Source organism: Rhineura floridana, chromosome 16, assembly GCF_030035675.1.
Source record: "Rhineura floridana isolate rRhiFlo1 chromosome 16, rRhiFlo1.hap2, whole genome shotgun sequence".
In the NCBI taxonomy this organism is placed as follows: Eukaryota; Metazoa; Chordata; class Lepidosauria; order Squamata; family Rhineuridae; genus Rhineura; species Rhineura floridana.
Window position 1 is genome coordinate 31,124,810 of NC_084495.1, and position 13,019 is coordinate 31,137,828.

At 42.3% G+C, this 13,019-nt stretch overlaps 1 protein-coding gene across 3 annotated transcripts in view; it reads right to left on the reverse strand.

Annotated features, from left to right (window-relative positions):
• Positions 1-13,019, reverse strand: part of AFF2 (ALF transcription elongation factor 2) — a 446,876-nt gene that overhangs the window by 186,358 nt on the left and 247,499 nt on the right. For all 3 annotated transcript variants that reach the window (XM_061598696.1, XM_061598697.1, XM_061598695.1), the window contains exon 4: positions 8,809-8,853. In XM_061598696.1, coding sequence (XP_061454680.1) covers positions 8,809-8,853 — 45 coding nt within the window. The remainder of the gene's footprint in view (positions 1-8,808; positions 8,854-13,019) is intronic.

The window sequence follows — 13,019 nt, forward strand, 5'->3', positions numbered from 1 at the left end:
CCAGGGTTTCAGGCAGGTAGTCTCTCCCAGCCCTACCTGGGAATACTGGGGATTGAAGCTGGGGCCTTCTGGGTGCAAAGCAGATGTTCTACCACTGAGCTATGGCCTTTCCCTAGATGCCAGGATGCATCTTTCCTGTTCTTCAGCTAGTCTGGCTGGTTTTGAAGCTTAAGTAGGTTACTGATATGGGGTATCTCAGCATTTCCAGGACCACAGAAGACTTTGCACTTGCTCTCTTTAAATAAGCCTTGCAAACCCTTATACCAAATCAGACAGAAATCTCTCAACCCTACCCAGAAATGCTGGGGACTGAACCTAGGACCTTGTGCATGCCAAAGAGATGCTCTACTGCTGAGTTATGGCTCTTCTGCATGTTCTCTATGTTCCTGTGAAAGGTGGGACAGAAAGGTAATAAATAAATATTGTAAATAGGCCACCCTGCGCTCCTATTGGGAGAAAGTACGGGATATAAATCTAATAATAAATAAATATATAAAATAATTTTTGTGAGCACCAGTTGAGGTTTTTACCTCTTTATCGGCTTTTCCTCCCTGAAGGTAGAAAGTTTGAAACTACTGCACCTGATCATATTCCACATTTATTATGCCTATTGAGAATGGCAACACACATTGCACTGTAGGTGATAATGGTCATGAGTCCCTGTCCTAAGATCATACAGGCAGGAGGAGACCGCACTGGGCCTTCAAGGGCAAGCCCACCACTCCTCAATAGTGTAATGAAATCTCAATACAAGTGAAGGGGAAATCTTCAAGGTTCTCCTCCCTCTGTTCCCATGTTTACTTCTTAAAACTAACGACCCTTTAAAAAAAAATAGGGGGATGGAGCAACTCACCTATGGGGGAAAATGACCACATCTGGTTGAGTAAGAGGAGACCTGATAGTGGTGAATCAAATTATGCATGGTGCGGAGAATAATTTCATACACCTTTGTCATGTCTCCTCTTACTCTCAGATCGGATGGTCCTAAGCTCTGGTACTGTGACAGAGGAGATAACGTCTCCCTCTCTCATAATACGAGGGCCATTCAATGAAGGCAAACGTTGGAAAGTTCCAGACAGACAAAAGAAAGTACTTCTTCAACCCCGCATAGTTAAACTATAGGATCTGCTTCCACAATAGGTAGTAATGGCCACCAACTGTGAGGGCTTTAAAAGAGGATTAGACGAATTTTTGCAGGATAAGGGCATCCATGGATGCTGGCCACGACGGCTGTGTTCTTTCTCCACTGTTGGAGGCAGCGTGCCTCTCAATAGCAGTTAGTGGGAATCATGTGGGGAGAGCGCTGTCGACCTCAGGTCCTGCTTGCGGGCTTCCCATTGGGGGCATCTGGTTGGCCATCGTGAGAACAGGTTGCTGGACTGGACGGGCCATTGGCCTGATCCAACAGGGCTCTTCTTAAGTTTTACATGGATGTCACACTGGTACAAAACCTTCACTGTCATCTCTCAAGTGACGTGACGTGTTTTGTTTTTCTGGCAAAAGAAGCCAAGAGGGCACAAAATACTGCTGCAGAGAAATCCAAGAAGCTTTTGAGAACTCTTTTTTTCTTTCCATTTTTTTATAAAAAAAGAATGGATCTTAATTATTACTCCCGCATGCATTGCCTTTGTTGCCTCCAGCTGGTCATCAAACACTACCAGGCTGTTCATTAGCAACAGTTTATCAGGGGGTCACACTGAAAAAGCTGGATAGATGCCCATGTAAAGACCACCCAGGAGAACCATGATTGCTATGCTAGTTAGCCCTAAGCAGCGAATGTTATTCATAACTCCTGCAAGTGTCAAGCAGTGACAATTACCAGTTATCATACAAAGCGGAACTGGAGTAAACCTGCCAAAGAACACTGTTTTTCCCCACCCTCCCCCAGTACAACATGCAATTTATTATCATGTTCCAGCAATTACCAAAGGGAGTTGCTGATTTCGCTTTGCTGGAGAGATACAAAGGCTAGACTTAGTAATGCAGCAATCTCTCTCTCTTTCTCTCTCTCTCTTTACAAGGATAACTTGTGTTCTAAGTGAGAGAGACACCCTGAAATGACAACTCCGCACTGGCAAAAGGAGACAGAATGATGCATTTAGTGAAATCCCCCAGCCTGACTCTTTTCAAAGAGGAACAGTCAGTAGAGCCATTTCTGAGGACCGCTCTCGCTTTTTAAACATGATCGCTTCCTTGTAGTTTTCACTTATCACATTAAGAAAAATGGTAATGAGGGGATCATGACAACTTCTTTCTGAAAGCAACAAAAGAAGAATTGCTCAGGCAAAGAAATAAGGAAGAATGATCACTGCTTTCTTGGAGAGAGGCCTCCAGTGAGCAACTCAAGGCTGCCGCTCTGCACTGCCGTTACTTGAAAGCCGGAGAAAAAGAAAAAGTGGCAGACAACTCCAGGAGCAGCACACCTGAGTTTCAAGGGCTCTTAACACTTTTCTCCCCTCAGGGCTTCTTTTTGATAGCACATTTGCCATCTCTTAGGGCCTCTTTGCATGTTGCCTTCAAAGGGGCACATCTAAGGTCCTTCAAGTATATTGGTGGGGAACCTCCAGCCTGCAGGCCAAATTAAGCCCAGCAGGTTGTCCTAATTTGGCTCAGAAGGTTGTTTTCCTCACATTGCACCCACTTATCCCACAACTTGCATCCTATATGACATTAGATACAGGACAGATAAAGACGTGGCTGGAAAGGAATAATTGGGAGTCTTAAAGTCCACTCCTAATTGTTTCTTGACAAGTGAGGCTTGCTGTCAGTACTGATCAGCTGATCAGCACTGACAGCAAGCCCTGCAGGGATTGGCTGCACTATGGAGATTCTGATCTGGAACTCCGTAGTAGCTACCCTTGTCAACCTCCCAGGGCCCCCTGGCCTTGTTCTTCCTCTTTGGTGCCTCTGCCTGCCCACCTACCTGGTTCCTTGCTCTCTCCAGGTGATTAAGTGCAGTGGCAAGAGGTAAGAGGAGCCGCAGACTCCCTTGCCTGGCTCTCTCCTTGTGGCCAGCAGTGCAGAGGGAGGCGGCAAGCAAACAGGCAGTGGAGATGAGGAGGGAGTAGTAGTCAGGATACCTTGTCCAAACCCCCCATAAAACCTGTCACTGTCACTGCATATGGGTACACTTGTTGGACAGCCAGGTTGGCCAATGGTCCTGTTTGAACATTTATGAGGTTGCCCTGCATAATATATGAAGTGGTCCTCATTTTGAAAATGTAAGCAGCAGTCACCATGGGTCTTCGTAGCGCTGAAAAGGCCAAGCATGTGTATTACACTTGCACCTCCAGGCCAACTCTTTACCCATTCAAGGTGCTGATTTTAACTTTAAAATCCTTATAGCCAAGGTAAGCTCTAGCTGCCATATTGAAATCTTCCCTGTGTTCGGTAAATGTCCCACATACTCATCCTGGCTCAGTCTAGATCCTGATACCTCGAGGATTGTCCTTCCCCAGCTAAGCACACTTGCCGGCTGAGGTTTGGTGAGCAGACTCTGGAGCAAGTGAGAACAGTGACAGCTTAGTGTAGGGATCTCAGAGGGGCTGCTCCAAAGCTCTGGAATCCCTTTCCAATAGTGGTAACTTAGGGAAGCTACCCATCTGCTCTCTCTCTCTCTCTCTGTCTGGCAATGATTGCAAGACGTATCTTCTATAGTTGGTTTCTGGTTGAAACCTTTTATGACTCTGTATAGGATTTCTGTATAATTATATAGAATTTTCCTGTGATGATACATGATTTTCTTGGTGACGTTTTGTTTTGTTGGAATTGATTTCTAAATGAGTGTTGCAAACTACTTTCAGCAACTGGAAAAGTGACATACACATTTTTCAATAAAATATTAAAATAAATGTGCGTCTCACTCAGATTCACAGCGGTCCTTTTTGACAACACAAGAACAAGCGTTTGGGTGTACTTCTCTCCCTCCAGCCAATTCCTACCCTCATGCCTGCAGGGGAAACATAACCTCAGAGGTGTTGTTGACTCTAGGTCTGGTCTTCTGCTATTTTAAGCTAACAGCTCATTTGCCTTTGAGTTTTGCCAATGATTTTGCAGGGTGTTCTGTTAATAAGCAATTCAAGAATGTAATGCAATCTACAGTGATGAAAACGTGTTTGCTATTAATACTAAAACTGGCAAGGAATCCAGCACCAGAAAGTTTAAGACAAATGTCTCCCAAACCACTTGGTTTGGTTATACAAAACAAACCTTTCCTGACCAATCTCTATGTTTTGTTGGGAAATTTTTTTGTTCCCCATCACTGAGAGGCACCTTCAGAGTTTCACTTTGGTTTTAAACATCTGCTCTGTATAATGTGGAGACCACATATGCCTCCACATCCAGCATCCATCTTTAAAGGCTTCACTCCTTGTAAAATATCTTTGCTCCTGGGCTTAGACTTTATATAGGAAGTCTTGGCTCAAAGCTGGCTTTAGCAAAGCAACCATAAAGAACAGAAAACAAAGGACTTTAGTCAATTTATATTTCTTCCTGCTGAGGTACTGTCAACCGAAAATCAAATGCTCCAAATGAAGAAAAATGCTTCCCTTGTCAACACTTTAGCCTGGAAGAGGATGCAGGGCTGCTGCTGGAATACACATAGCGGAGTGGTAGAGCACATGCTTGGCATGCAGAAGATCACAGGTTTTTGTTTATTTTATTCATTTATTATTTGATTTATATCCCGCCCTTCCTCCCAGCAGGAGCCGGGAACTGCAGGGCAGCAAACAAAAGCACCAAAAACACTTCAAAACATCAAAACATCGTAAAAACAGACTTTAAAATACATTAAAACAACTTTAACAACACTTTTTAAAATAAGTTTTCAAAACATATTTTTTTAAAAAAAAGGTTAAACACACACACACACACACTCACACACACATTAAAAAGGTTTAAAAACATATTAAAAGCAATTCCAACACAGAAGCAGACAAGGTTCAATCCTTGGCATCTCCAGCTAAAAGGCTCAAATAGCAAGTGATGTGAGATCCCTGCCAGAAACCTTGGAAAGCTGCTGCGGGTCAGAGTAGATAACAGTCTGATTTGATATAAGGCAGCTTCCTAAGATTCTTTCTTTGCCTTGCTCCTGAAATGTGTAATTGTTGCAAAATGATGTCATGATATCATAACGCTTGGAAGCCCCACCACCACAAGGCACAGTAGATGCAGTGGACTGAGGAACTCGAAAGCATAATGACATCAAGGATGGGGAACCTTTTTCAGCCTGAGGACCACATTCCCTTCTGCTCAACCTTCTGGGGGCCACATGCCAAAAATGGATTGGGCCAGAGACTAAAGTGGATGGAGCAATGAGTGTACATTTTACCTCTGTACAGCAGGCTAGCTTCTACACACACTCCTCTCTATCCGCCACCCAGGGAAGCAAGAGGCATTACCAGAGTTCAAGGAAAGCAAGGCAAAAAAATCCAAGAAGCGTAGGGAACAGGGCTAGGAGGGGGTGTGGTTGAGGAGGGGGGAGATCTGTGGAGAATCTCAAGGGTCAGATGGGGATGCTTGGAGGGCTACATTAGGATGGGATGGGCGAATCTCTCTTTTGATGTTTTGATGTTTTATATGCGTTTACTTTGTATGTCGCAATTCAAGAATGTAATGCAATCTACAGTGATGGGCGACTAATAAATCGAATAAATAATAATAAATAATAATAATAAAAATAATTTCAATTTCTCTGAGTTTCTGATTTTTCTAATCTTAAATTCAGTTCTCTGCATTTCTACATCAGTTCATGATTTTTTTTAAGTCCACATGAAAATTCACCAGCATTTTACTGTGAATTTCTCCCAATATACTCATTTTTGTATGCAGTGTTGCCTAATATACGTTCTTTTGCAAAACAGTTTTCCCTAATATAACACATTTTTATATTATATTCACTAATCGATGCATTTATCTGCATACCTTGCCCTAGTATATGTATTTCCATACACACTGCTTGGCTGTAGAACCGCACAGCAAAATTCAGACAGGTGTGAATTCTCTCTCTCTCCCTCTCTCCCTCCCTCTCTCTCTCTCTCTCCCTCCCTCTCTCTCTCTCTCTCTCTCTCTCTCTCTTTTTTTTCCCCAGGAAGAGAAGCTGAACCAGTCTTGCTGTGCACTCTTGCTAGCCTTTACATCTCAATTTCCACTGCTGATTTGTCTAACATATTTGGGATATCAAAAATATTGTCGAGCAAATGAAGCCAGGCCAGATTTATGACACCTTGCTGAGATCCACTTATGTGACCCTGATGCTGCATTGTCCTTGGACCTGCATCATCACCATCTCCGCACCTGTACAAACGATTAGTCTTTGACACAGAATATAAATTTACTGGGACAGATTCCATCCCTCTCGATGTCTAATTTGTGCACAGCTGGCAACATGCAGCATATGTAAAACAGGGGGAGATGTGGCCAAAGGGCAATTTTCCTGTGTCAGGGAATCCTCGAGCAGCCCAGAAATTGCCAAGCTAGACAGATCAGTTTCTACTCCAGTCCTTGGCTCCATCCACACAATACATTGAAAGCAGTATTATGCCACTTCAAACAGCCATGGCTCCCTCCTCCCCCTGCAAGGATCCTGGGAACTGTAGTTTTGTTAAGAGTGTTGAGAGTTGTTATGAGACCCCTTTTCTCCTCACAGTACTACTATTCCAGAGTTCCCTGGGAAGAGGGATTGACCAAACCAATCTGGTTTGGTTTAAGTCGGTTGGTTAGTAGGTTGGCTTGTCTGAGCTAGAGGAAGCTGCCTTATACTGAGTCAGACCAATGGTCCATCTAGCTCAGTGTTGTCTACACTGACTGGCAGCAGCTCTCTGGAGTTTCAGACAGGGGTCTCTCCCAGCCCTACCTGGAGATGCCAGAGATTGAATCTGAGTCCTTCTGCATGCAAAGCAGATGCTCTACCATTGAGCTATGGCACTTCCCCAGTGAAATGCCCCATTCTTCATGCCCAACCACTGCATTTCTAATGGTGATGGGACACAAAGGTGCTATTCCTGGTCCTTGCTGGGACTGGCCTTGGATCTCCTTTGCTTCACCTTATGATGTTTCTATGCTGACACACTTTTCCTTGCCTCTAAAGCTTTGCCTCCCAACTTGGTTAGAGCTAGGTTGAGGTTTCAGGATGCTCTTGGTGAGCAACCTCCTCCTTTGGTGGGCCTCTCCTATGAGCTCTGATGGACTTCTCTGGTGGCGCATGGCAGTACTGGCAATGGCACTCGTAAGAGCACCTATGACTTGGAGCCACCATTTACATGTCGCATAATGCTCCACAGTGTCCAGTCTTGCACTGAGGCATGATGGGAAATTTAAATGACAGGCCCCTGCTGCTACAGTGGTCATCAAAGTAATGGAAAAAAGCTGCCCAAGACAGACATCATTAGTGAGTCCTATTAGGGCAATGAGTCCTTGGCAGCTGCCGGAGGAGTCCATCTCTGTGTTAGGTCTAATAACATTTGCCAAACAGCCTGACCATGATGCTGTTAGAGTTCTTCCAAGAGCCAATGGGACATCACAGCCCAGGAATCTCTCTCTGACTTGTACCATGCAGGCCAGCAGTGAAAAGGTCTAAAGTCTCCCATCTCTAGCCCTGCCTGTTCCTGCCATAAGGGTTGATTTATTTACTCTTCCTTTGGAAAGTGCCCGTTCTTACTCATTCTGCAGACAGCAAAAGGGCTAGGTTGCTAAGTTACTAATATTTGACACCACATCCTTCCCAAGGTGTTCCCACATTTGACAGACTCACATGATTTACTAGACTGGGCGGCTTGCTGTTCACTTCCCCAATGACGTCCGGAAAGCCATTTGAAATTCAAATCATCTCCTCTCCTCTCCCCTGTGACCTCTTTCCAGCAAAACTTCCAGATTCCACAAGAAAATATTGAAAGGGCTTGTGGGCTACTAGACACATCTGCACTTCTGCTAGACGATGCACCAGTGTGTTTCAAAATGCAAGCAGCGCCCTCGTCTTATGCACTGATTTCCAGAATCCTTTTCTTTTTTTAATAAGCCAGAAGAGGAAACAATTAATGGGGTAGCATGGAGGGAGGGGATGGTGCGATAAACCTATTAGTAGGCTAATTTTGCTTTGTGAACAAGTCACCTCAGCTATGGCTGGGACATATTAAGTCGATTAGTGCTTTTTCAAATGGTACGAGAAAGGTAATACTGCATATAATTTACTCAGTCAAGGGCATTTTCACCTGCTGATCAATTTACATATTCTCCAATGTCATTAGATTGAATCCAGTCATCAGAAGGAGAGAGGAGAGAATAAATTATAGTCTTTTGTTCATTTAACTCTAGTCATTTTATTCTAATTATAGGCAGGTTTTGTTTTTGCTCAAGACTATGAAGCTTTTAATTAATATCACACCTGTCCAGCTATTTGTTCACAGTGATGGAATATGTGTTCCTAACTAGAGTAGCAATGTTCTTGGAGTAGATATTTTTCGAGATACCCAGGGTGCTTCCAGACTGTCGCTATTTTCATGTGGGATCTGATCACATGGGATCCAGAGTTCCCTGGGAAGAGGGACTGATTGTAGCTAAGAACTGTAGCTTTGTGAAAGGAATAGGGGCCTCCTTTCAGCACCTGTAACAAACTACAGTTCCTAGGATTCTTTGGGGGTGGGGGATCCATGTCTGTTAGAGTGGTATAATAATACTTTAAATGTATAGCACAGATGTGGCCACAATCATCCTACAGAGATTTGAACTGAGGTGTCCCAGATCTAAGTCCACAACACATCCGCTCCTCCTCTCAACTTTATAATCACACAGGATGGAATAATTTCAACTTACCCGCAATATTTCCTCCACACAGCTGGGATCATTGGGAAGGCTAACCTAGAAGAGGAAAGAGGAAATATGTAGTCAGTCTGAAAAGCAAACAAGCTTCATTTATAATAGTAAAAATGGAAGACAAATAGTGTCATTAAGTTGCACTCAACAACAAAATGTTTGTACTATATTCCACACAAAGCACCACTTTTCCGCATATTCCTGAAGAACATCCATTAAGTAGAAGGTCAGGGGGTGGCTTAATGCAAACGGCAATGCAATATGGGCATATCTCCATATGTAATTTTAATCTGGCAAAAAGTCCCTTGCATACAAAGGCATCAAAACAACTAATTCTATACATATCTATTCAGACATAGGTCCCATTAAGTTCCGTGGGGCTTACTCCCAGGTAAGCTGTTATAGGATTACAGCTGTATTTACTACATTTATGTATACAGACTTTCTGCAAATGCACTGAAATAGTCCTCAGTTTAAATAAAATGACAGATTACAATTAAAATAGTCACAATACAAAAGGTGTGGGGACAGAGAGGGAAGTGGAAACTAAGCACATCCAAATGCCAGAGGCACTGTGTGAGACTGTTTTGGGAGGCAAGCCTAAGAGCAGTTGGTCCCACTGAGGTTGACTGAAGTGCCTTTGTCATCATCTCACCAATATCTAGAATGCAGTGTGTGCGGGGAGGATGGCTGCTTACAGAGTAGTTATGGGCAGGGGAGCAGCCAAATAGCAATTGGTCCTAATGTGACCGATGGAGAAGGCCTTACTGTCTCATCTCTCTCTCTCTTCCAGCTGGGTGAGTATGGCTCTTCCATTAACAAATAAAAAGTGAGGCCACAGCCAAGGGATTCCACCTCAAAGACATATGTAGGATGTCTTAAAGACTTTGGTCTCTTTCACGGGCACCAAATCGCACCAAATCCGAAGGCATTACTGGGCTGGATATTGCTAATTTAGGAGTAGGATGATATAAGGTACCTGGATGCCTCAAACCAGGGATTTTGGCAATACGGCCCAGGGTTGTAATGGCCTATGCCATAATGGTAGTTGGCATGAACTATAAGCCTGATCTCAGCAACACTGCAACATTAACTCTCCAGATGTCTGGAAAAATGTTACTATAGCTTTCAGCCCAGCAGACGTCAGGTGACACAAGGAACCAGTGGGGCTCTATCTTGCCATATAAAGCTTCTGATGAGGTTGGCCCCTTATTGTGAGCAACTTTTTTGGAGGGGGAAGAAGCCTTTCTGACATCTTTACCTGCTCAGCTGCCTGTGGAACGATCCACAGGCTTCCATGTCCTCATAGCTGACAGCTGGAGGCACTAAGGACTCCTTGTAAGGACACTAAGGTCATAGCTCAGTGGTAGAGCATCTGCTTTGCATGGAGAAGGTTCAGTCACCAGCACTTACAGGTGAGGCTAGGAAAGATTCATGTCACACCCCTGGAGAGCCACTGCCAATATACTGAGCTAGATGGACCAATGGTTTGATTCAGTACAAGTCACTTTCCTATGTTGCTTCACATGTTACTTCAGTGATGGAAGTTCTCCCATTTTTCCATGCAGTGATTCTTTATGGAGGAAGGAGTAACCTTTTGAGTCATTGCTACCGTTAAAACAATTGGGAGTCACAACCCTTGCAGAGCTACTGCAAATCACCATGACAGCTACCAACAGATCTCAATCTACCTCCTGCCCTTATTGGATCAGACTAAGATCCATCCAGTCCAAAGCTGTGCTTCCAAACATAGCTAGAATAGATACCTTTAGGAATTCAGAAATATGACAGGTCACAGGTATTGATTACATTGTAATGTCCATGATATTCCGGACAATGGACATATATGGAAATTTTAATTCTGTGTGATTTTAGGCAGAAATTTAAAAGGGAATGGTGGGGTGTTACAGAAAGACGGAAAAGATTCTCCAACACACCATGTTTACTACGGTCTTCTAGCATTTAAATAAAAGACAACTGCTCATTTGCCTATCAATTCATTTAAATACATTTATGAAGTGTAAAGGTGAGGTTTTGAGGTGAGTCTTTGAAATATTTGTCAAAAGGTGAGGTTTTGAAATACTTGAAGTCAAAAATATACACAAAGAAGGATAAAAAAGCATGCAGACTGAAGTAATATCTGGAACAAACCTCTCAGTTCCACGTCTACTTTTATAAATGGAAGCAGTGTGAGAGAAGAGTCACATGATTATAATTGCCAATTGGTACGGATGGGTGAGAATTTCGATTCAGTTCGCATTTCAAGCAGAATTTATCATATTCACACTTTCCGAAACAATATGAGAACCGAAACACAGCCGTCCTTCAAAATTTGCATTTATTAGAATTTTGGGATGCAGTTCGCCAACTAAACAATATTTATAAAAATGCATATATTTGGGAAAGTGTCCATAAAAATGAATATATGAGTGAGAATAACATCCAAAAAGGCATGCAATGATGAGAAATGGCTTTCAAAAATGTGTACCTTTGTCAAAACTGCATACAAAAATCTGTTTATTTGGAGAAATTCACACTGAAATAGTGGAGAAATTTCATGAGGATTTTTTTTAAAAAATTGTAGATTGCTGCAGAAATGTAGATAATTGAATTTAACATTAGAAAAGTGAGAAACTGAGAGAACCGAAATGGACAGATCTTTCCATCCCTACCAATTGGCCAATTGGATGGCATTGGTGGTGACATTATAATAATTGCCCATGGTTGAGGCTGTGAAATGAGCTGAAGTAGGCCTTCTTTCCTACAAAGTATAACTTAAGCAAAAGTATGGATTTTAACAGGATTTTTACTATCTCCTCTTTAGTTAAGTTTCTCATTAAACCACTTTGATCTATTGATGCCACGAGACATTGCTAAATGCATTCACCACTGAGGTCTCTAGCCTTTCCTGAGATTTGGAAATCTCTTAGATATGTATGTGCTTACACATCACACTTTCTAACCTTTCCCTAAAATGTGCAGAGAGATGGAGATCCTCAAATAACTCACTTCCATTTGATTTATAAATCACATTAATTACATCCCACATTTCCAGCAGTGTACAGCCCAAGTTCTAATGCAAGATCTAATTAAAGAAAACAGGAGAGTTAAAAACAGTTAAAAAAAAACACCACCCATACAAACACACACATCAAAATGCTGGAATTGTAACACAGAAGTAACTGTTTAGCCTCAAATTAATGAGGCGCTCTGCTAAGCAAGAATGTCCATAAATCCCTAACGAGGATTTTAAACACATTAAAACTTCCTAATACAAAGTGTTTGTCTTTGTTTTTATCCAATAACAAATAAGCCAATAATTTCATGCCTTTAAATGACACTATTAACTGTCATGGCATGTTTTATTTGACAACTGTTCCATTCAAATACAGTAAAAACCAATTAATTTGCCTGCTGTGAAATGTTTCTTGATAGCTTTTGTGGCGGTTGTTCTTTCCCTCTCAAGGAAATGTAAATAGGAGGTCAATGGAGGTGCCTGGTTTTACTTTAAAATACACCACAATAAGCTATAGATTTTCTATTCAGTTTGCATTTCAAATGAGTAGTAAGACAACCTCAAACTTTTGGAGAGTCATCAATCACATCATGTCACCCTGATAAGTAAAGAGCTTCAGAGCAATCATTTTATGAATCGTGAAACAGCCAAATATTTGAGCCGTGATCATTGCAAAATTGCCACTTGGTTCTCTGTTTAAACAGCAGCCAGCAACAGAGTACTTAACCTCTCTTAGTTTCTTACCTCTCTTAGTTTCTTCCCACCCTCTTCAGACACAGGACTACAAAATCCATCCTGGAGTTATTAGTGTAGATGTTAAGGGGAACATAGTAATTGGCCACTATGCACATTCACCAGGCCACATGGAGAATGTGCACATAATTATTCCACAAAGAGAGCACTGTGCACATTTTCCTATCTATATACATAACATGGCATTCAGAGTTAGTCCTACTCAGAGTAGACCCACTGAAGTCCATGGACAAGATTAACTTTGGTTCATTAATTTCAATGGAAAAACTGTGACTAACTTAGGTTCATTCATTTCAGCGGATCTACTCTGAATGGGACTTATTTGACTACCACACAGAATCTCCAACGGGCTTTGGTAAATGTGCATATAACATAGATGTTATCATATAAAATTAGAAACATTCCCCACTTATACAATGGAAAGTCTCCCATTCCAGCTTGG